This window comes from Gymnogyps californianus, chromosome 24, assembly GCF_018139145.2.
Source record: "Gymnogyps californianus isolate 813 chromosome 24, ASM1813914v2, whole genome shotgun sequence".
NCBI classification, from domain to species: Eukaryota; Metazoa; Chordata; class Aves; order Accipitriformes; family Cathartidae; genus Gymnogyps; species Gymnogyps californianus.
The window spans coordinates 1,493,761-1,516,794 of record NC_059494.1 but is presented as its reverse complement, the minus strand read 5'-3'; the positions used below and the strand labels follow the sequence as shown (position 1 = coordinate 1,516,794).

At 50.2% G+C, this 23,034-nt stretch overlaps 1 protein-coding gene across 3 annotated transcripts in view; it reads right to left on the bottom strand.

Moving 5' to 3' along the window:
* Window positions 1-4,497: 4,497 nt before the first annotated feature.
* HOMER3 (homer scaffold protein 3) overlaps window positions 4,498-23,034 on the bottom strand; it is a 39,130-nt gene continuing 20,593 nt past the window's right edge. For 2 of the 3 annotated variants that reach the window (XM_050910416.1, XM_050910419.1), the window contains 8 exons: window positions 16,931-17,087; window positions 15,882-16,013; window positions 15,334-15,441; window positions 11,683-11,804; window positions 10,617-10,773; window positions 8,607-8,717; window positions 7,576-7,656; window positions 4,498-6,705 (listed from right to left, as the gene is read on the bottom strand). In XM_050910416.1, coding sequence (XP_050766373.1) covers window positions 6,517-6,705; window positions 7,576-7,656; window positions 8,607-8,717; window positions 10,617-10,773; window positions 11,683-11,804; window positions 15,334-15,441; window positions 15,882-16,013; window positions 16,931-17,087 — 1,057 coding nt within the window. In that variant the 3' untranslated portion in view covers window positions 4,498-6,516. Of the gene's footprint in view, window positions 6,706-7,575; window positions 7,657-8,606; window positions 8,718-10,616; window positions 10,774-11,682; window positions 11,805-15,333; window positions 15,442-15,881; window positions 16,014-16,930; window positions 17,088-19,012; window positions 19,158-23,034 lie in introns of all 3 variants that reach the window. The other variant, XM_050910418.1, reaches the window with a different exon arrangement.

Genomic DNA, 23,034 nt, shown 5'->3' with positions numbered 1-23,034 from the left:
CCTTGTCCGTGGCACACCCTCATTCAGGGCTTAACTGCAGCTGCCTGGACATGTGTCTTCACTCTGGGAAGGACACGCTTGACATTGTAACTCCCCTAGTTCTTCCCTGCCAGCATCAGGACTCCAAAAATGCGACAGAGGGAAGGAATACCCGGAATTTTTTTTCTTCTGTGCTAAGAAAACCTCCCTGCTGGCTCTGTTTAATTCATACCCGTCTCACTCCCTGCAGCAGCTCTGTCTCCTGGGAACGCATCCCTGCATGACTTGCTTTGGATTCCTGTCACCTCTGGGAGGGAGAGCAGTTGTCAAGGAGCAGAAGACTCTGCTCCAGCCTTGCAAAGAGAAGCTGTGAGCACAGCACTAGCCTGTTGTAGTGGCTCATCCCCATCCCTTCATCTCTGCTCAGTACTTCCCAGTATCATTCTTGAATTCCCAAGCCCAAACATCACAAGCTGTGCTGTTCCCATGTTGAGACCACAGGAGAGGTGGCACTCATGACACCGATCTCTAGGCTCAGACACTGTTTTAATCTACCCATAACAAGGTCTGGACATTAATATCTCCAGCCAGTAAGGCCAGAGTGAAATGTTTTCTGTCTGTTGCCTGCTGGGATTTGAAACCCTGTTAGCCCAGCATCGGTGGAAACAGAAGGCAGAGACTATATACAGCATCCTCTCTCACTTGTTGCTCTACCAGCCCTTGGCAAAAATAAGCCAGCAACAGGGTGAGGAGCTAGTGCGGAGGCAGAGAGGCTGCCCTGTTCTCTCTGGAGCACACGGTGTCACACGTACGCAGACTGCAGGATGGGGTGCGTGACAAAGGGGTGACAATTCACATCAGGGGCAGCCTATGTAAGTCCCAGTGAACTACAAAGGGGACATATGCCCTGGAATAGCTGACGCTGCAGACTGCAGAGCCCTCCCCTGCACGTCATGGGGACAGTGATGATGCCATGGGGACAGAGGCGATACCAGCCTCCTGCCCCTTTCCACCTGGCAGCTTCCTACAGCTGCAGTTGACAGTGGCATCCGAGGAAAGGGAATTTGGTACCTTTGATTCTCACTTCCCAGGCTTGCGCTCAGCAGAGCCCAGGGAGCTGAGGGGATGCAAACAGTGCTTCAGCTGTGAGCGGACTGGAGCGTGCAAGTGTTGCTCCTTTGGATTACCTGTTGCTGGAGCTGCCACGTCTCTTGTGTCTGGAGTGTTGCTTGCTCTTACCACAAGTGTCTCATTTCCAGCATTATTCCAGCTGCTGCTTTTTTGGTAGGGTGGAGGGAAGCTGATGGAGGAGGTAGGACCTTGTGCAGAGATGATTAGTGCTGTAGCTCATGTTCTTTTCCCTTGGAGCAGAAACTGCCTTTACACACCACAATCTAATAACAATAATAATTATAAATTACTCTGGGAAAGGGGACTGTGAACCTCACTGGATTTGAGGGCTTTATTATGTGTTCGTGGACATTTTCCAAAACACACATTTAATTGCCTTCTCTGGTGCACACGGAAATTGTCTTCCAGTGTGTGCATGTGGAGGGGGGGTGTTACACTCACAGAGTATGCTTGCCTGTGCTGTCAAGTGTAAACAGACCATTTCTGAACTAAAAATAACCGATCCTCTGAGTAACAGAGCAGCTGATCTCTGCAGCCCAGATGCAGGAGCTCAAAAGGGTTAGGTCACCTATTTTTCATTAATGGTGCTATTTAATTACAAGTTCCCCCAAGTCTGATGCTTTGGAGACTTAAAACAAAGTGCCTAGTTGCTTTCCCTCCATCAAGCACTTGCTTCAGTGTGTTCTCACAAAAATACAGATATCAAAGACAATCTTAAGTAACTTTGATGTGAGGCTGCCTAACAACACAACACGCATTACCAGGGGGCTCTGCAGCGGCTTTTTGGGAAGAGAAAGATTTTACCTCTTGTTTAAAATCACTCAATGGACTTAGGGTATTAACCAGTCTGGCCTGTGCTAACCTTTTCTTCTGTTGGCTCTCCAGGCACCTTGTAGATGCTAGTAATTTAAGTCCAACAGTCCTTCAGGGAGGGTAATTATTGACTTGGTGGAAGAGGAGGAATCAAAGCCTGGAGAGGCGAGAGAGTTTGCAGTGTGAGCCAGCGGCAGAGCCGGTGGTGGTCTGCTACTCTGACTGCCAGGCCAGCTCTAGGTCCGGACTGGCTTTGCATTCCTGTTCAGCCTGGAAGGCCTGTATTGGCATCTGTCAGATGGCGTTTGCATTAGACACATCCTTTTTCTGAGGCTCTATTATTGGCACGTCCTGTAACAGCAAAGCTTCATTTCCTTTTGGTGAGCTGGTCAGAAGGACTTTCTCTTGGGTCTGGATTCAGAGCAGAGAATCACACCTTGCTGCTGTTCATCAGAACGTTGTGCAAAGAGGGGAAGGTTGCAAGACTTTTTATTTGTTCATCCTGATCTCATATGTGAACCATTTTCCCCATGTTCCCTTTATTAATGTTCTGTCTAGGTTTTCTATGAATAATTAAGATCCTAATTTGCCAAAAGAATTAGGTCTCTCAAGGTACCTGCAATCAGCAGCATTTCTCCTTGAGCAAGGAAGCCACTGTTATTTAGTTGCTGACAGTAATTGTTATTGTGAGACAGAAGCAAACATAAAACCACAGGCTTGCCATTCAGCACGGGCTTTTGTAACACAAGATTTTCTCCTTTTGAAGCAAGAGAAGCATAAACAGGGAAGGGGTGAGGGTTGGGAAGTGCATGGTGGGGATGTGTTAGAGTGCTCCTGTTCTGAAACACAACTGAAGTTCTTTTTAAATGCTCACTAGAGTGGGGCAGATGGAATTAGTGTTTTGCTGCTATACCATCTACAGTAGGGTTGTCTCATTGCTAACTGCAGATTTAGGGCATTTGTGGAAATAGCTGGTGATGAATGGGTTTTCATTAGTTTAGAAGAGGGGAAGACTGCAACGGAAAGTGCCTCCCAGAACCATCCATCACACCGCCCTGCGATGCCTCAATAAAAGACTTTTAACAAATGCTGAGCACAGGACAGATCTCATCAAAAAGCCACTATTCAGATTATTCTGGCAAGGAAAAGAATTGCAACTAGCACCCGTGGGGAAGAGCGTAAAGGAAAATGGCCTCTGTTCCTGGTTCCTGACAATGGAAGAGCAAAGGAGCACAGCCAGGACTGTGACTAGCTGATGCACACCAAATGCATGCAAAGTACCGCTGGCCTCAAGGTACACCGTGAGCAGGGAAACGGCATCTCGCATCCTGCCAGGGACAGGGCGGCTCCAACGGCAAAGTTTGTTTGCAATGAACAGCCTGCTCAGGAAGTTTAGTAGATGGGCCGTCTTTGTTCCTACTGCAGAAGTGTTGATTTCACAAGAGCCAAGTGGAGGAATTTGCACTTAATATGACCGGGTGTAATACTTCCCCCACTAGACAGAAACACGACTTCCAGGGGGTTACACCTTCTCAGGATATCATATATCGGGCTGCTGAGTGTCGAGAGGAGGCACTGGTTGAGGATCCCTGCATGACCAGTGCATAGCAACGCTGTCTTGTTGGGACCCAGATACCCTATCCACGGTTGGAGCTCAGCAGCACTCTCAACGCTGATTTTACACACTGCAATGATGAGAGACCTGGGGGGCTCGGACTGCTTCCATAGGCACCTTGTGTGCAGCCACACCGGGGCTTTGGCTTCGTATGGGACATGAGGATAAGCGGGAGCCTAGAACTTGTGCCTTCTCATAGCACTGGGTTTTGGTTTTTTTTTTTAATGGCATTTTTTTAAAAGGAGTCTGGCCCCAGCTGACTCTCAGCCTGACATGAAGAGGTTGAACACTGTGTGAAACAAGGAGAGCTTCCTGCAGGATGTCAGTGGAAGATTAGCTGCAGATTCCTTGTATTTGTGACTTGTAGATCTTCTTGCACTCAACCTAGACTGTCAATGGGTCAGTTGTCTTTGCTGCAGGTCTAGGTGGAGTTCTCCAGTGATGCTAGGCTGTGCTTTGAGGATATAAAATGCATAAGGGATAAGAAGAGGTTTAAATAGCGTAAGAGCTGGGTCTCATGCTATACTGCTGCCTGACGCAGGTCAGAGCCAGTCCTGGGGAGACTGGCAGGCAGCACGGCGTTCCATGAAGCTGTCAGAGCTGCTGTCTCTGCTGAGCACCACGCTGCAGCTTGCGTCTGCCTCTCCCCCACTCAGAGGGAGTCCTGCTGGGATGTGCGGCAGCTTGACTCAGGTCCTCCCTCTCACTTTTTGGGAACGGTCTGAGCATGGCCTCCCTCGGGAGAGGTGACTCACCCAGGCGTGGCACACGCGTCTGGTCAGCCCCCATCAATGAGCAACACAAACACAGGCACCGGCCACGACAGTGGGCTATGAAATGGTCACTGCCAGAATTTAAGGATCCATATCCAGCTCCACCTTGTGGGTTGCAGCCACAGAAGAGAAGTGTGAGAGGGCAGTAGTAGCAGAGAACGCAAGAAACTTTTGCTCAACTTTCTCCCATACTCGCAAATCCCACCCTCCTCCTTCCATATTACAGTGACAGAGATGCAAACCAAACACACCTTTCTTGGAGCTGATCTCTATTTCAAAAGAAGGCTGCTCCTGTAGGAATAAAATATGAACACTGGCATGGGGTGGTAAACAAGTCCCTAGAAGTTTTTGCCACCCAGTTACTTCCTTCCCTTCTTAAATACCCTGAAACAAATATTACTACAGTAGCTCCAGTCCCATACAGTTGTGAGAACACTTCATGCAAAAAGAAAAAAAAAAAAAAAAAGAAGAAAAAAAAAGGTAAAAACCAACAAAAAACTTCCCAACCCCAAACCAGAAAAGCCCTTCCCTGCCTCTGCAGGTCTGGAAATCTCGATGTTTCCTCATCACCCCTGGGAAAGGGAAGGGCTTTGCCTAGACGCAATCCAGCACAGAGTCACCAGCAGTTCTCCACTCCAGCAGATTCCCAAGGTGCCAGACCTAAATCCTGCCCTGACTTGCAGGCAGTGCATGGAAGCTGTGGGTTCCTCTCGTGGTCACCAGGTGAGTGAAAGGAGAGGCAGGCCCTGAGGAGCCGCACCACCTTTCCACAGGTCTGCCAAGGTTCGGCTGGGTGCGGAGAGGGCAGTACTTGGCAGCCAGCGCTTGCTAAGTACCAGAGTTTCTGCAGACCTGTGAAATATTCCCAGGATTACTGCTGTCTTTGCTTAACTTGCAGCGGCAAAGAGGGCAAAAAAAACCAACAACAAAAGCCAAATCCATCAACACTCCTGTAAGGTTACTAACTACTTCTACACAGATACTGCTTCGTCATTCAGCACAGGGCTAAGCATGCTCCTAGGTAACTACGGGGGCACAGCAGGCGCCGGGGACGACAACACAACTTTCCAGGTTTCTGTGGTGCCTCCCTCAGGCCTTGCTCAATTCCTATTACTAGACAACATCTACGATAACTCACAAACTTCCCACAGGCCCCGCAGGGCACTGGTCCCAGCATGCTCCAAACGCCTCCTGTTCTCATTTAATCTGGCCAAGCATGGCAAGCTGGGACCTGTACCCTTCACAAGGAATACTGCTCGGCTGACATGGAGCAGGACATCTCTGTGGACTGTTTCCCAATAAAAACAGAAAAAAGAAACCAAGAGCAACTGCGATTTGCTCCATTTAATTTCAATTAACTGCAGCCCTTAGAGGCCGGGAGAGATGCCAGTCTAGCAGTTTGTTGGCCATCCCCTCAGGGATGTCCCATTTCTCAAATGCCCCTTTCCCAACCACGCTTCTACTCTTCTCAGCTTAAAGTTTTAACAAGTCATCAAATCCCACTGTGTTAAACTAATAAGAGCTTTAAAACCTGCAGTTCTTTTTCTTCTGGAGGATGTGACTGAACAGTGGAAAGGACACGTGGTCAGGCAAGCACCCTTCTCTGCAGTGAGGGCTCTGCTACCTTTGGAAGCTCCTGACAGTGACCAGTGTTACTGGATCCTGTTAGAAAGACACGATTTAGTTAGGGCTGGGGAGAAAAGGAGCAACTGTTGTCCTCAGTGTGCTAGAACTTCTCCTCCCTCCCTAGGTGGGGAAACAGGCAGCTTATTTGCAAAAGGCAAGTGGTTTCCTAAAAAACTACTGAAAAAAACGCGAAGGCTGCTCAGCCCCTTCCCTTAGAAAACTGTAAAAATGTTGGAGACACAGTGTGGCAGCAGGGAGGTTGGGAAGGCAGCACAGGGACACCTGCGGTCTCTGGACCATGCCACAGCCACGGCAGGGTCCAGAGAGGTCTGGCTGTGACTTGTAGATGCTCACTGTAGAGGATTCAGGAGCTCAGGTCCTCTCTGCCCTCTGTCTGGGTGTTCAGCGGGCAGTAAGTGGCTGCGGCTGGTCTCCACACTGTCCAGGCAGCTGCTGGTATGTTGGCGTATCCTGCCCGAACAGACCTCGAGGCTGTTCTGTGACTGTAATTGCTGTCAGTGACCAGTCCCAGCTCGGGCTCCTCTCCTCCGGAGGTGTCTCCTCTGAGTGTGCTGCTGCTCAGTTGCTCTCTACCAGCTTGGCTAGTCCCTGCCGGATCTCACTGAGCTCAAATATCTTCACATCCATTATCTCTGCCACCTTGGTGACCTCGTTCTGGATCTTCTCCCTCTCGGCTAAGGTCTCCGCCAGCGTCTGCTCAGCCAAGTGAAGGCGCCGCTCCAGCTCTGCGTTGCGTGCCTCCAGCTCCTGCCGAAGGACACAAGTGCAGTGAGGTGGCTGCCCCAGCACTGATACACGCTGCTCTCAGACCACCACCCTTATCTCCACAAAAGAGCCCTGCTAGCACCCCAGCGCCAGGCTACCCACATCCAACCAGCCCGGGTCTCCCATCAGTTCTTTCACCGAGGGATCTCCCTATCTTGAGCCCCAGCACTCCGGCATGCACACACATGTGAGCACGTGTTCCCCAAACCCAGGCATTTGTCCACAGTTTGCCAAGGTGTATAAATGCAGATCTCCTCACGTGCCTATCATGTCCAGGTCTGATGGCATTTGATGTTTGGACATATTATTCTGCCATGAAAGCCAGAGCCTGTGTATGGGGCTGAGCCCCGCAGCAGATCCCCTTGTTCAGCAGCTCAGAGGTAAACACAGGCAGGCAGTGCCCCCAGAGACCGCACGACAGATCGTGCTTCCATCTGTGTCCTTGCCCTGAGGTGCAGAGCAGCTTGCATCCCTCCTGCCAGCCTGACTCAGAGCTCTGCTCCCCAGCCATCCCTGGCCATCCAGCAAGCTAAGCAGAACTTGAGAGAGATGGAGGGTCACAGGGCATCACCTGTCCTGCTCCAGTCCTACGTCAGGGGCTACTGCAAGTGCTAGAAGAGAGTACATGAAGGCTGGGTTTGCTATTGCCTGCTGATTGTGCCCCATGTCATATCTCTGAGGGATACAGGGAGGGTGGAAGGAGGCAGAGATATAGGCAAGGACCTGTTCCCATCATCCAGAGGCAGAGATAGGCACGGCAGCTCTGTGGCATTCACTCTTTGGCTCAAAGGAGAAATGGGGACGGATCCCTCTGCTCTGACTGCAGAGGTGTCCCAGATCTGCCATCCTTACCTGCAGCTTCTGCAGTGTCTCCTCACGCTCGCCCTCTGCTTCCCATCGGCCACACTTCTGGCTCTTTAGCATCTGAATCTCCTAAAACACAAGGAAGCCCATCATGTCAGACCCACTCCTGTCCCAGTGGGGCCAGCTCCCGCCACAGACCCGAACCAAGGCCCCTTCCCTCTCTCCAAGGATCACATAACCACACTCAGCTCCAAGTTTTAATACCTCCCTTTCTAACCTTCTACTTCTGCTGTACCTGCCGCCTCCCTGTAAGCCGTTAGTCCCTAATCAAGCTGACCGGCTGAGTGCCAGCAAGGTTCAGTGGTCTCTGCACCCTGCTGCATCCTTGCTCAGGATCAGATCCCAGGCTCTTGGGGCCAGGATCCCTGCTCAGCTGTTGGGTGAAAGCTTTTGCACCCCTTTGCCTTGCCCCAGCATTTTTCCTTTAGCCTGAGTAGCTCTGGGGAGGGGGGAGATCTCTCTTCTCACTAAGGATCAGGAACCCCAAAACACCTCCCCTCCCCAATCCCTGCTTTGTGGCTCCAACCCTAAGGTTCTGTCCACCCACCCTGCTGACGCATGGCCACCAGCGAGCCTGCAGATGTGCAAATCAGAGAGATTCTCTCCACATCTCCCCTCCTTCACAGCCTCTGTAATTAAAACTCTGCTTTAAATCATTCATTTAAATGCAGTGAAAGCGAGAAGCAATTACTACACTAGAGGCTAACTGCAGCTGCAGACGGCTGAGAGGGGAAGGGGTGAGACACAGCCCTGTCATTTGTGCAGTGGCCAAGACTCTCCACTCAAGGCTATTTGCACGGGAAACTCCCAGCACTTTACTCTCACTCAGCTTTGCTTCTCTGGGGAAGGAGACCACTGGGGGGGCTGTGCTGGCTTACAGAGGCTCCTGGCTTGCACAGGCAGCATGTGTAACAGCACGAGCTGCCCTCTGATCTCATACAAGCTGTAATGACAGACAGGGTGTTAGTGATTGACAGGCTACCCAGCTTCAGGCTTTGCTCTGCTTTGTGGGGTATTACCTCATCTTTAGCCTTGATCAGTAGTTCCAGCTCCTCCAGGGTTTGGCTCAGCTCTTCCTTGTTGTTCTCGCTGGAGGAATCGTGAGCCCCCTGTGACTCCAGTTCTGCTACCTACATGGAAGCAAGCACAGGGAAGGAGCGCTCAGAGATACAGGAATGTCCTGACACCTTATCACCCACAGTCATTCTCTGTCATGTTTTGGCTTCCTTGCAAACCCAACCAGGCTTACAACAGGGTAGCAGCTCCCACCCTGGGGCTGTTAGGAAAAAATTCTCTCCTTCTGCTCTGCCTAGATCACAGACAGAAACACATTGCGGCAAAACTTGGTCTAGAGACCCTGTCTCTGCTTTCCCCTGAACTCTTGCACTTCCAGCAAAGCTCAACTGGCTGACATCAAGCACACGAGCCTACAACCCAAAGTGATGGCTAGATCCAGCTCCATTTACATCCCTGGGCAGAGATTGCCGAGGGCAAGGGAGTTACAGCAGCTCAACCACAGCAGAGCTGGGAGGGTTTGCCCAAGTGTACTCCCCATTCCTGAAAAATTCAGCCCAGTGGCTTAGATTATTCATGAAGAGAATTCATTTTTAAAAGCTCATCAGAAGGTCTGCAGCAGCTATTGCCAGGGCCCAAGCTTTCACGGAGCCTGCACTGAGCTCTACGAGTGCGTCTCCAGCGATGGGTACTCTCACATAGATGGGGCTCAGACCCTGGTGTGACACTTCCCCATGAGCAGGGGCGGCAGGGCAACACTGGCTGGACTGGGCCTCTGCCAGGCTCCATGTAAACAGTGGTTGTGAGCCGTCAGGCTCACAGGGTCAATCGCCAGAATCAACCAGCTCTGGTCCCAAAATGCTCCGGGTTAGGGACAATAATCTAGACGTTTCACTGAGTTAGTTTCTTCTGTGATTCTGCAAAGTCACCAGTGGTTGCCCTTCACCCAAGGCTGACAAAATCCTCACTCCTAGATCCTGGCTGTGAGAACAGCCACAGAACAGCCGAGTACGCACAGAGCAACGGCAGGGAAAAGGCAGCCCGATCCAGCCAGCCCCAAAACCGCACGTATATATAGGCACAACCAAGATCTCTGCTATACCTAGGGCAGGCTCCTGCTGCAGAGGAGAAAATTTGTTCCGTGCAGCTCTTTTCCTGTCTGACTCCAGCACTGAGAATTAGCAATGGGCACAGTGAATCCTGGGGGACGGCTGTTTACTGCACAGACTGGCCACACAACAGCCATCAAGTGGAAACAGCTGTTAATTGCTATAAATCCCTGCTGTCTTTTGAATGAGCTATTGGAAGTGAAATGGCTTTATGCCACCTTTTCCAGGGCTCCAGAGTCCTCTCCCAGCCAAACCCCAACTGTCCCAGAACCCTTTCCCAAGTACTCTGCAGTTCTTCCCTCCCAACAAACCCAACCGTGTGACTGTCACTCCTCTGCCCAGATGCACACAGGCCTCCTCAGTTGATCTGTGACCCCTCTGACATTACATAGGTCAAATGATCCTATTATTCCAACCGAACAAGGGCTCATTTGTACTGCACCACCCGGGTTTCATGATGTTGCAGCTTGGATTCGAGCTAATTATAGCAGATACAGCAATCTTCATCCTTCCTGTCAGCAGCCAGAAGACTGCCCCAATGCCCAGCTCAGGGAGGGCACAGGCCTTACTCAGTATTGCTGGCAGCTGGGAACTACCCCCAGAAAATCTGAAGGGAAGCTGGTATTTCTTGACTTTGTGCTCTGGTTTCCTCCCTTTATCCACCGGGACTCAGCACAACCCCAGCTTGCTCTGCAGAAAACAGAAGCTCTTGTGAGAGCTCCCTCGTTACATGGCCTTATTCCTTGACATGTTTTCCCTGCCAGGCTCATGCAGCATCCTGGATTTCCATCCCATCTCCTGCTGACACCCATGGAAATTGATGGGAGAATGGGGTCAAGGGCACCACCTGGCTCTGGGACGGGGCTTCCTCTGACCTGCTCTGCAAGGGCTCTCTCCTGTGCTCACCCGCTGCCGCAGCGTTTCCGTCTCCTCCTGATAAGCAGCCAGCTGCTTCTTCCACTGGTCCACATTGGCGTTGGCTTCATGGAGAGCAGCTACGAGCTTGTTGTTGTTGTCCTGGAGGCTGAAGAATTCGGCCTCCCACTGGACCTCGCTCACTGAACTGTGTGAGAGAACAGGGGAAGTGTGCAGGAGAGCGTAAGAGAGTCTCAGCAGGCAGGTTTCTTCCCCCAGTGCTAACATGCACTGAAGTCATGCTCTTGGAAGTGCTGGGCAGCTCCCTGTTTTCTATTTGGCTTTCACATCACTTCCCAAATTTAAATGCTTCTGCCAGCCCTGAATCTGCATCTCTTTCCTTTATCCCTGGATAATATTTGACTTTAAGGCCATGTATGCTTGCTTGAAACTGTAGAAACCACGCTGTGAGATTAATGGGGTGTGGGGATGGGGGAGATACAGCTCCTATAAAAGAGCTTTGCAATGTGGGACTGTGAATCCATTTTTAAAATCCTTGTTAGATCTGGGTTTGCTTTGAATAAAACCCTACCACCCCAGACTCAGGAGAAGGTAGCAAAGGACACTTGCTTTTGATTTAAAAATATTCTAAGTGTTCAGCTGGGAGCTCAACAGGAGCCACAGGGCAGAATCCAGCCCAGAGTCTTTTGAACAGACAAAGAGCGGAAGCAGCAGGGAGTTTGCTGGAATCATCAGGGGAATTAACACAAATGCAGCCCTGGGCCAGCTGGAAAAGTGTGAACATCTTCTGGTATCGCAAACTACTGATCTGTAGATAACTGGCATCAACTCATCCCCACTGCGGGCACAAAGCATTCTCCTTCCCACACCTCCTGACCAGCGGACTTCACCTCCAAGCTGGAATAACTTTCTACTGGGGAAGAGGGGAAATTGGTACGATGGAGGGTTTGAGCAGCAGCGGATACGGGGCATTACTCAGCTACCTAAAAAAGTAGCACTGGGTCAAAAGCATTTGGGATGACAGAGACATGCACCAAATCCTGCCAGAATAGACAGTTTAGGAGTCAAGAGCAGAGAGCACTTGTGGCAGCCTCACCCTTCTGAAAGCATCTTCTTCAGCCGCTCTTTCTCTGTTGTTATCTCAACATCGGCACTTTGGCTCCGGAATAGTTTATCTTCTCCTGGCCCATTGGAGCTGATGATGGGGCTGGGAAGTACCTGGGGGATGAGGAAGAGGCGGTTATCACACAGCAGTGAAGACAGGCCATGTAGCCACAAGGTCTCTGCAAACTCATTCACAGCCCAGTTTCACAGGGCTAGTTCTCAGTCCCTGAACCCCTGTGAGAAACGCTGGCTTTCAGTCCTAACTCTTAGGTAGTGCTGTGCTTGTCTACACGACAAGGGGTGGCAAAGATCCTCGCGTACGGCTCAGCAGCACCAGTCATGGCACAGCGATTACTTCGGAAGCTATGCGGACACAGGGCTTTCTCTTGAATAGGCAGGTTAGTGCTTCGCTCTTCCAGCAGCTGCCCTGCTGCCACGTCCTCCTTTCCCTGTCTCCATGCCATGCCGGGGCAGCGATCCCAGTGCACAGACACCCTGAGCAGGTGGGCTCACAGCTTGCATGCACCAGCTATTCCTCCCTCCCGACTTGAGGTACTGAATTCTCTGGCCCTCAGCTTCCCCTTGACAAATGCCAGCGATGTTACAGCCCGTAACCCGAGTCCCACGGCTGCGCACAACGCTCGAGCTGCTCAAGCTGGCCATTTCAGGGTTTTGCTGAATTCTTAATAGGATTTTCTTACTGGTTCTCAGAGCAGTGGAAAGACTTAATAAACTCTACACAGACCTGCCAGGCCACCTGGGTTCAGTCACAAGTCCAGCTTCTGTACCTTGAATTAAGACACCAGGTGCCGTTGGGATAGTGTTTCTCAGGCTCAGGGGAGGGAAACTGTGCTATTGCTCAGATGACTGTGGCACCCACTTTCCAAAGGTGTGGGAGAAGAAACTCACAGCCCCTGCACCAAAGAATACCCTTCTCTGGCTCCATATTCCTGCATACATCAGAGCTAGCAGAGACAAACACTTCATCCTCCCAGGCTGGAGGGAACTGACAGCGGAGCAGAGATGAGTATGCAGAAGCCAAAGCAGACTTTACATCCTCCAGCCCCTCCAGAAGACCCTGTCTGCACGGTCTCCTCTCGCAGCAGGAAAGCAGCTTGGCACTGACAGGGCAAACTGAGCTATAAAAAGACTCTCTGTGAGCAATGAGTCCCTGGGATCCCAAGTTGGGGGCTGTGAGACCAGGTGGCTGGTGAGCCTGCTGGAGTTCATCGGTAGCCCTCAAATGCCTGTGGTAAGGACAGCCACCTGCCTTCGGGGTCGGCTGACATCTATAAATAGAGCCAGTCAGGGCCATGAGATGTATTGAACACCAGCTTCATGAAGCCCTCCAGAGAGGGACTGAGAAGTGAGACCTGCAAAACACAACCCTGCCTCACCTTTACCACAAGGTGGGGAAACTGAGGCAGGGAAGGGGCAGAAGTTTCCTGTGCTGGTGTGCTGAGCCCTTGTTGAGTCCAACTGAAACTGGTAACAGCTGAAGATGCTCCACACCGTTTTGTTGCTTACATTATCCACAGTGATATACTCTGTGTTGGGGATGCTAAATGGCATGGGGATTGGCCTAAAAGGTACTAGAGGACAGAAGAGAGCTGCTATCCTGGGATTTCCCCAGCTTGGAAATTCTGAAGCCTAAGTAAACTAGTGCAGATGCAGAAAATGAGGGAGCCCTGATTTAATTTCAGGAGACAGATCTGCTCTCTGCTCACTTGCAAACAGAAACACAATCAATTATTCAAGGATGAAACTCATGTTTGAAGCTCTGCTAATGTAGAGACTGCGAATCAGCAGTGGGACAGTGGGAGAAGGGACGATGGGCTGATGTACGGACAGGCTGGGGAAGGCAGGAAACGCAGGACAAGATCTGCATGCCCACATGGCAGGGGACACCGCATGTGTCACTGCGTCAGCATGCTGGCTGCAGGATGGCTGCAGGCAGGGGCTGTGCATACTTGTGTCCAAGCTCTCCCACTGAGAGACAGGCAGGCTGAATAAGAAGAGTGAGCGTGGGTTCACATCGTGGCAGTTTTAGTGCTGCTGAGTCAGGTAAGAAGAACGAAGAGAGCCTTAGGCCATTTCCCTGATCTGTGTTTAACCTACACCTTCTGACCTCCTCATCCCTTCTGTTGCTAGTTGCCATCACAGCACAGGGGAGAGGAACGTGTCCTGTTGTGGCACCTGATGAGTTCTGCCTGGTGTACGTAGAATAAGAGGGAGTATCTCTACTCCCAGCCTCCACCTCCTGGCCAGGGGAGCTAGGAAATGCAGGCCGCAGCTGGCCATGAATCTCTGTCTTGGGTAATTATTACTGACCACAGGCTTTTACCTAGAACTTTGGTTCTGCTAGGAATGCTCTACTCTACTCCCTTCTTCATTTGCCACCCATTAGGATGGGGCTTAGAGCTAGCAGGAGCCAAAAGCTAGGCAGATTTTCCCCATTTTTGCACCCCACATGACATTTCCAGTCTCTGCAGAGCCACCGCCTCCACCTCCCCCTCTTTTCCCTGCAGGCCAAGGTACTGTTCACACTCCCTCCTCCTCCTCTGCTGCCACTCCATCTGTACTCAACCCAGAGAACGCAGTGTCCCCCATCTTACAGCTCCTCTCCTACTGTCAGGAGCTCTGGGAAATGCAGAGTCACCTCTGGAGTGAGCTATTTGGGAGGGCAACTTCACCATCAGCACTGAACTGCTTCACCATGGGAAAAAGCAGGGTAGAGTTCTCCACAGCTTATCCTCTCCCCTCCATCCCACTGCTGCTGGAGGTGGTTTAGCTATACAGGGAGAAAGGTAACAATTGCAAGTGCAATGCATGTGAGAATGATCTGTGATGGGCTTGAGCTTTCTGGCTTGGTCTCCTGGGGGAAAGAAAATTGAATGACTGGCTGTCATGCGTGCAGTTCTACCTTAGGGGAGAGTTCCCAAGGGGGGGAGTGATTTCTACTCTCATAGCACAGCGCCTCTTCCACAGTGGAAATATAACAGAAACAGAAGAAGTCTGGCCAGGACTCCTCAGTCACCAGCTGTAAGAAATCACTTTGTTTTTTCATGGACCCCCATGGACAGCACCATCACCTATCAGAGACACTTGGAGAAGAACCCCCTGCAGCCCAGAAGAGGAAGAAAAATGGCTGGCAATGCCACATGTCTTCCTTGCTATGTTCTTCAACCAGGCGACATGCACTCCTGCATGCTACTTGCCTGTTCTTGTCACGCTGAGCCCAGGGAGAGCCAGCAGCTCTAAAGAAAAAAAGAAACACAACGAAAAACACCAAACCAAAAAATCCCAACTACCACAACAAAAAAACCCCTACACCTCCAGCATGGCTTTGTAAAACATCGAATGGTTTTGATAGTTTAACTGACAAAGAGGGAGGAGCGTGAACCTTCCCAGGAGCTCCACTGAAGCACTACTTAGTTAATCTACATCGTGTGTTTCAGTAGAGTGACCTCAGGGCCACAGGTGTCATCAAAACGTGAAGCTCCAACCTCAGTGTCTGGCAAGAAAGCTCCCAGAGAGAAAGGGATGAAAGCAAGAAGTTACTAGAGGAGATCAGCACAGTGGCCATTTTCCCTAGCTGTCATCGCTCTGCAGTGAGCTTTACTCATGCCTCTCCAAGCATTACCTGGTGAGATGTGATATTCAGGGCAGGATTGGTCAGCTCTGTTTTATCCTGGGACTTCTCCCTCGCCAAACGGGCTGCTTCTTTCACTTCCTGGAACTTCTCTGCAAACTGGAGGGGAGCACAAAAGTCACTCCGGTGCTACACTGAAATGCGGAACGAACTAGAATTGATGCCTGGGTTACTCCTCCCTTTGCAACTTTGTTCAACATGCTTTTTAATTTCTCTTCAACTAACAATAAAATTCAGGGGATAGCCCCTTCCTGCCCCTGCCCATGATTCTGGCACTCGGGGCTGTGGGGTTAGCTAAACAGCAATGACAGAAGTTGAGCGTGAAGTCCTAATTCAATTTGTGATGCTCAAAACACTCTGCAAGTATTACTTCAAAGCTCCTCCTAGCATCTTTGCATCTTGCATTAGATTTTACCACAGTGGGAACAGCATTACATCAGGTTCCTAAAGTCTCTTCTCCAGAGGCTGATCTCCCCTTCAGGGTTTCAGGGACATTCCCCCTGCTAGCATCAGGTTTCTGCCAGCACCTGCAGCATTACCTGGGAGAGATGTTGCTCCGAAGCAAAGCCCAACCCATACACCGTGTTGGCTCGGCTGTCTGCCCACTGTCCAAATTTCTGGGACGTCTTTGTGAAGGTCATGTTGGGGGTAATAGTGCTGTTGATGATCGCCTGTAGAGAGAGGCAACAATGAGAGTCAGAGGAAACTCCAGCCTGCTGCCCTGGTGTAGTGGTGTGGGACTGATCACTATAATCCCTGTGTACTCTAGGAACTAAGGGTAGAAAGCTCTGGCTTTTAATCTATAAGACAACAGTTTGGGCTTTTGGTGACAAAAAGTCTTTTGAGCTTGGCTACGTGACACGAACACATCTCAATCATCTTGTCTACTGAAAAAGAAAGAAAAAAAAAAAAAGCCTCGGTATCAACAGCTTCCTCCATTGCTGGAAAAGCAGATAAGAGACAGCATGTCTCTGGGGACTTAACAACTTTCTGATGTTCTCCATTTTCATGGCAAGTAAGAAAAAAAAGGCTTAAACAGCAGTCAGGACTAGCTATTACGAAACACTCTCTGCTGGTTAGGGTAGCAACAAAATAAATTGCCTGGCAAGATTGCTGAATCTCTGCCATCGGAGGTCTTCAAGAACAAGTCAGGAAAATGCCTATCAAGAACAGTTTAGGGAGAGTTAATCGCATTTTGTGGAAGTGACTGAACAGACTACCTCTGAGACTCCCTCAACCTCTGTCTCTCATTTCATTATATCCACAGGGGTTGGTTTTAGCACAGGATAAAGGCTCTCAGAAAAAGCTTGTTTTGCATGCGCGGGGGGTGAGAAGAGAGTGGGGCAGGGAGGGACAACATCAGACCCTAGGGCACATTTTTCATCACCATGGATTCTAGTATCTAACACTAAATACACTTGAGCATGGAGGCAGTGTTTTACCTTCCATTCCCTGCAGTGAAGACGCTAGAGTGCCCATGCTGAGAACTGACCAACTTGACACCAAAAACATCAACACCGGAACAGACTTTGGCTGCAGAAAAACCTGCTGTCAAGCTGTGTGATGCTGTCAGCAAAATGCCCCCTACCTTGGTGCCCCCCACGCTGATGATCCGGTACACATTGCGTGTGGCATCGTAGAAATAGGAGACAGTCAAAGCGTGCTTGCTGGCAGGGATCCAGTTCCGTTTGGTGGCAGGGTCAATCTGGAAAACATGGGCCCTGGTGCTGAAGATTGGCTGCTCCCTGCAAGAGAAACGAACAGGGCTCTCAGGGCAGAGGGGAAGCTGAGCAACGGGGGAAGTGCATCGACTTCCTGGCACTCGTGTTGCATTATGCACTGGCAGCAGCACTTCTGCTATTCGCCTTCTCTCCAGGGATCTGAGATACTAGGTGCTAAGCAGTGCAGCCCCCAAGGACGCAGCATCTTGCAACCAGCAGCCCTTCCCTGAGCCTCTGTGCAGGGAGTAGCAGCTCCCCACTGCCTGGGCTGGTATCGTCTAGCGTCCCTTTTTATTAGGGGAGTCATGACCCAAGTTCTCCATCATTCCTGTGAGCTGCTTTTCCAAGACCTCTGGGCTCCTCTGGGCTCTCTACAGGAGCCCTCCACGTCCTTGGCACTCTTGTAAACCCCATTTTAGCAGCTGAGGGACCACTGGCTGATGACCCTGCAAAGTAAAAGCCCGCGGCTGTTTATGCCTCCTATTTGCCCACCATCCAGGCAGCATGATGACAGCAGCCTTCACTGCACACTAGTGACCTTGGTCTATGAAAATAGCCTTGGCACAATAACAAAGCTACCAGGGTGTTTAACTACAGGTACAGGTTTTTACCATCCTCTAGAGCTTCTCTGTCCTCCTCTGCAGCCTTCAGACATTTCCAAAGACCGCAGCCTGGTCATTCCAGCAATAACAGACTATGCCCTCAGGTTAGTAGATCTTATACGCACGTTCACCCAAGGATGGGCACAAAACTTGCAAGCAGAAGCACAAATAGGACATCACAATCTCATGTTTGGGGCATACCAGATGGCCCTACACAACACAGCCAGTGTGGCAGAGTTATGCTAATGATTAGGGGTTACATTATTTTTAGCCTGACTTGAAGCTTTCTTTCACCATCCCTCAGCACCTTAGTGGTCAGCTCATGGCAACTTCATCAGGTATGATTTGTCTGGTTGCTGTATTATTTATACTTTATAGGATATCTCCAAGCTGGAGCTCTAGGGAAATGGATGGATGGAGGATGTGTTTGGGATGTGAGCACAAAAAGCGCCTTCCCCTCAGCACAGCTCTTCCTCCCTTGAATCATGCTTGGGAAGCGCATCCTGCAGTGAGAGGTCACATCGCAGGATTAAAAGCAAGTCACTTAACAATGAATTAAAGGAAACACTTCACCACACAATGTGCAGCTGCTGCAAGAAAGCACTGAACCAAGCACTGCCCGGATTTTGTAACCAGTAATATCTGAGCTGAACTAAGGAGTTGAATCTCAGGCATCAGGATGCAACGTGAGCATTTCAGGAGGCAGGAAGGAACGTTCCCATGACACAACAGTCCAGGTGCATCAGGGCTTGGGGTCTTTGTTTGCCTTTGGTTAAAACCCAAGGCACTGACCATTGCCACACTCCTGACCCAAACCTAGTGAAATGTGATGTGAGTGGAAAAATCCCACACTCCCAAGACAGCTGCAAACAAGGCATAGTTGCAATCCTGCTACGTGCAAGCTCCCAGAATCCAGACATTTATACTTCCTCCCTATTCCAAGTCCTCACAGCTGCAATGAGCAGACCTTCCCATCAATCCAAAGACAAATGTACCTGGTGCTTTCTGAACCCATCACCAAAACTTGGGAGGGAGATTAAATACTCCTTGCTACCTCCTGGTTTCAAGCCTTGTTCCCAGGTTACAGCCCTGACTCAGGTCTCTTGTGACTGCATGAGGGTCTAAGCCAGGCCCTTCTCCGCATTCTGCCTGGTTTTATTCAGCCACAGTCTGGTTTTGGAATGAGATTCAAATTTTCCAGGCTCCACTAACAAATACTAAATTTTGCATGGATCACGGCTTATCCTTTGAGACACAGTATCTACAGAGTAGGGAAAAACTCATGTTTCTGCACCTTAACCCCCAAGTCCTGGGCTAGTGTCAGAAAGAACAGAGGAAGGACATTACCTAGTTGTTGACATTTGTTAGTAAGGGTAAGACAGACTAGAGGCCAGTGGAGTTAGTATGCGTCTCTCCTCCAACAGCTTCCTTCTCAGGTCTCCTAGCTGGACTGAGGCTCCTTTTTGATTTTGCCTCCACAGTGATTCATTTCCTAGCGATGGAAAAGTCAGCTGTTATTTATCACACAGAGCACAGACAGAGCGTTCAATCAGGCAGCGTTTAGGGGCTTCGTTTGTCCTAAACTCACAAGAGCTTGTAATTTGTAATGATTTCTCATCACTGAACAAGTTTTCTTCCCTGTCATGGGAGATAATTGGGTGCGCTGTGTAACTGGAGTAAATCCCTTTGGCAGCAGGCGCTGGCTGTTGGGAGAGGGCCACAGAGGAGCCTGGAAGGCTCTAGTGTTTCCAGTCATGCACACGAGATGCTGGCTGCATGACGGAAAGCCCTCCTCAGAGATCACCCCTCACATGCACAGCAGCTATTCCTGTGCTCACTATTCATCAGTCAGGTCTGCAACCGGAGCCAATGGAAACCATCCTGCTGACTACAGCAGGTTTCGGACCAAGTGATGTTTCAAACAGCCCCCTGCCATGCACCCTGACGGAGCTCTCTGACATTCTCGGAGATAACCCTTCTCTGCCCCCAGGGACGGGGTTTGCAGCTGCGCCTGGGAGATCAGCCACCATGTGCACCCTGTGCTCCACAGAGCCAGGCACGATCCCAGATCCCAGCAGCGAGGAGCCCCTGCGGCTGCCCTGGTGCTGCCTCCCCAAGACATTCGAGACAGCTGTGCTATTCATTTGCTTTGTAAATTAGTCTCTCCAGTAAATGGTCCCCACCCTGCTCTCCCCCGTATCAACTGAGATTGCATATCTCAAAAAGGGAGCAAAAGTGTAAGAAAGAGAACGTGTGATGAAGGATGCCTGTAGAAGGGGTAGAGAGCCCAGATCTCAGCCTCTCTGCTAAGTCAGCCTTCAAGCAGGTCAACTTAAGAGTGTCTTAATACTTGGAAGGAAAACCCCACTGCCTTCCTGCTGATCACTCCAAGACAGGAGAGGCTCAGGAGGCCACTCAGATGTCAACTGTACTGTAATTAGTGTCACTAACCACAAAAGCCAGCATTACTTTCCTTCTGAGCACCAGGAGTAGAAAATAAAATGCCACTGGAAGGCCTGTCAGACAGGAGAAAAGCCCATCTTCACAAGGGTTAGCTTATGCTTTTTCTACTCACGGGGCTGACTTGGCTGCTCCCTCGCCTAACACACAGCCCCTGGGCGTGCATGCTGTTTTCCTGGTCTCAGGTACACCGAAACATGCACTGCTGATGGTGCTGATGGGGAAGGTGCTCTACTTTTTGTGCCTTCACACAATCACTGCTGTCTCACTCTCCTCATACATTTGTTTGTGCCTTATGGTCTCCCTGGAGCAACAAAACTTCATGCTGTCTGCGAGAGGTCTATCCCTTCCAGTTACAAATGTGAAAGTCTTGCAGACTCTCCGAACAGGCCTGCTGCCAGTTACACCAGATGTGCTTTGCTTCCAACAGATAGCAAACTGGCAGCAACAGTGCAGAGCGTGTCGGCAACTTCACCTGCCTGCCTGGTGCCAAGGAGGGAACTCCTGCACCCACCTCCCTCTGAGGAAAGCAAACTGCAGAATCTCCTGAAATTATCTTTCACGTCTCCCCTTTCCTCACCACAAATGGGAACAGTGGCTGCCAACTTGTACGTCCCTAATAATGGCAACTGGAGATTGCTTTATGAGGCCAACACATTATTGCCTTCTCACAACTACCTGAGTATAGTGCCAGCCTGGCACGGGGACAGTGCTTTCTAGGAAGCAGTTGCTAAAGCTCTGTAGGTAACGCGCAAGAAGAGCTTTGTGCCCTGCCTGGGAACAGCACAGAGATGTTCATGCTCCCTTTGCAGTGTTTGTGCAGGGAAAAAAAAACATGTTCGTTTTTGTTTGTTTTAAATCCAGCAAATGATACAATTTGTATCCACCTAATACCAGAATGTCATTGTCAAGGATGCTGGCTAGCCTGGAAATCTGCCTTTCAGTACTCACTTACTCGTCTGACAAGGTTAAAGCAACAGCTACAAAACAAAAGCTCTCCTAGAGTCTAAGTGGTGGAGCACAACAGAAAACATTCAGAGAGTAGGCAGCAATGCAAACCAAGAGAGAAGAAAAGCAAGAAAGTCTGCACATCTAGGGGCACATCTCTAAGAAGTCACAAATGGCTTATTAAATGGAAAATGGCTCTACCTCACCCTTTCTATGATTCCTCAGCAGCAGAGAACCACGGCAGGGTTTGACACAGCTCGGCACACCTGAGTGGATTAGCGAGGTGGGGACGCAGGCAGGACTGCGGGGCAATGGCGTACGTGCTGAGGGAAGTTCAGAGCAGGAAAAGCACAGGTGCTGAAAGCCAGATCCGAGATGTACGAGCCGAGAGGAGCACCCATCTGCATTCAGCTTGCTTCTGGCCAAGCTGCTGACCTCTTGTTTCCAAGAACACTAAAAAGCATTTAAAAATAGTCCTGAAAGTGCCTAGGATTCAAACTGTCATGTTCTCTCTCCAGCTACAGCCCTCTTTTCCCCTGTGTTTTAAGTGTATATGCTGGATACACCATACATCCCTAAATGCTGACACTTCTTTTCCTGCTCCCAGCTGGGAGTCCCCATAACAATACAGACACAGCAGTGAAAAGGGCATGTGTAAATAAAACCACTTACATCTCCCCAGGGCTGTCCTTTGCAGATAATTAAGAAAAACTAAAGCAAATGACTGAAAGGACAAAGATCTGGCTGAGACACAGACACATCAGCAAGTGCCTCATGGCAACTGGAAAGGATCCAGGTCTCATTGCTGCCAGGATTTGTTCCCAGTCCAGGGGGGAAGGGCAAAATTCAATACCCCACATCCCACTGCCAGCTTAAAAATGACCTGTCCCCGATGAATGTTCCCTAACGCTCCAGCAGCAGGCTTCCAGCTACCAGGGAAAACCAAACAGCTGAAAATGAAACGAAGAGATGATCTAACTGATCTAGCTATTCCTAATGTGTTCTTCACATCAGCAAAGCACCTGGCTCCAGGGTGCTGCCTGAGTAAAGGCCCAACTGCCTCCTCCTGTGGTTTCTCCTTACAGAGAAGCTAGGAGAAGATCACGGGGTGTTTGGGGAGGACACGTGAATATAGGGTATGGATCAATCATTTCCGATTTGCTCACTGACTGGAGTCTCTGACTCAGTGGTCATTAAGACAACATGTAAAACTGCACGCTGGTCCCATTTCCACCTTAGTTCTTATATTATTCTCCTCTCTACAGCATCCAAATTGATTTCTTAATGAATAGCTGCTTATTTCACCATTGCCAGGAGAGCAAATCATTATTTGTCCTCTTAATTTATGGTCTCGGCAGAGTAGCAATGGACTGAGCAGGCCAAAGGGACCGAGTTCGCTAAGGCTGGATGAGGGACCTCGTCAGGTCAGGACACGCTGACGCACTGCCAAGACCCTGGAGGAGAAGCACGCCCTGCAAGCACTGCCCTGTGCCAAGGAGGTACAGATGGCATCAATTCAGTCCCTTGCACCAGCACCACATTTTACCTAGCAGGGGAACAGTGGGCATAAAAGGTGCCAAAGTCTGGAGAAGACTAAAACCAGCGCTGCCCCCTCTACTCTGAGCAATCTGAACACATATGTCACCGGATGCATGGACTGTCCTTGAGTGTCCTGTCTGGATGTGGGCTCTACCCTCCTGTTTACAGGCACGCGGGCCTCCTCCTAAGTGGGATCTTCTAAAATAACCCCATGCCGCTACAGAGAGAATGCAACAGAAAGGGAGATGAGCCACCTCCCAGAAAGGCCTCTCCAAAGAGGGACTGCAGCATCTCCTGTTTAGGAGGCAACACCAGGGACTGGTGCCAGGATCGTCCCATGACGCACCTGCAACGTGTGAGATCGTATGGATCGGTACGTACGTACACAGGCATCACAGTAACACAGGCCCACCACACTGCAG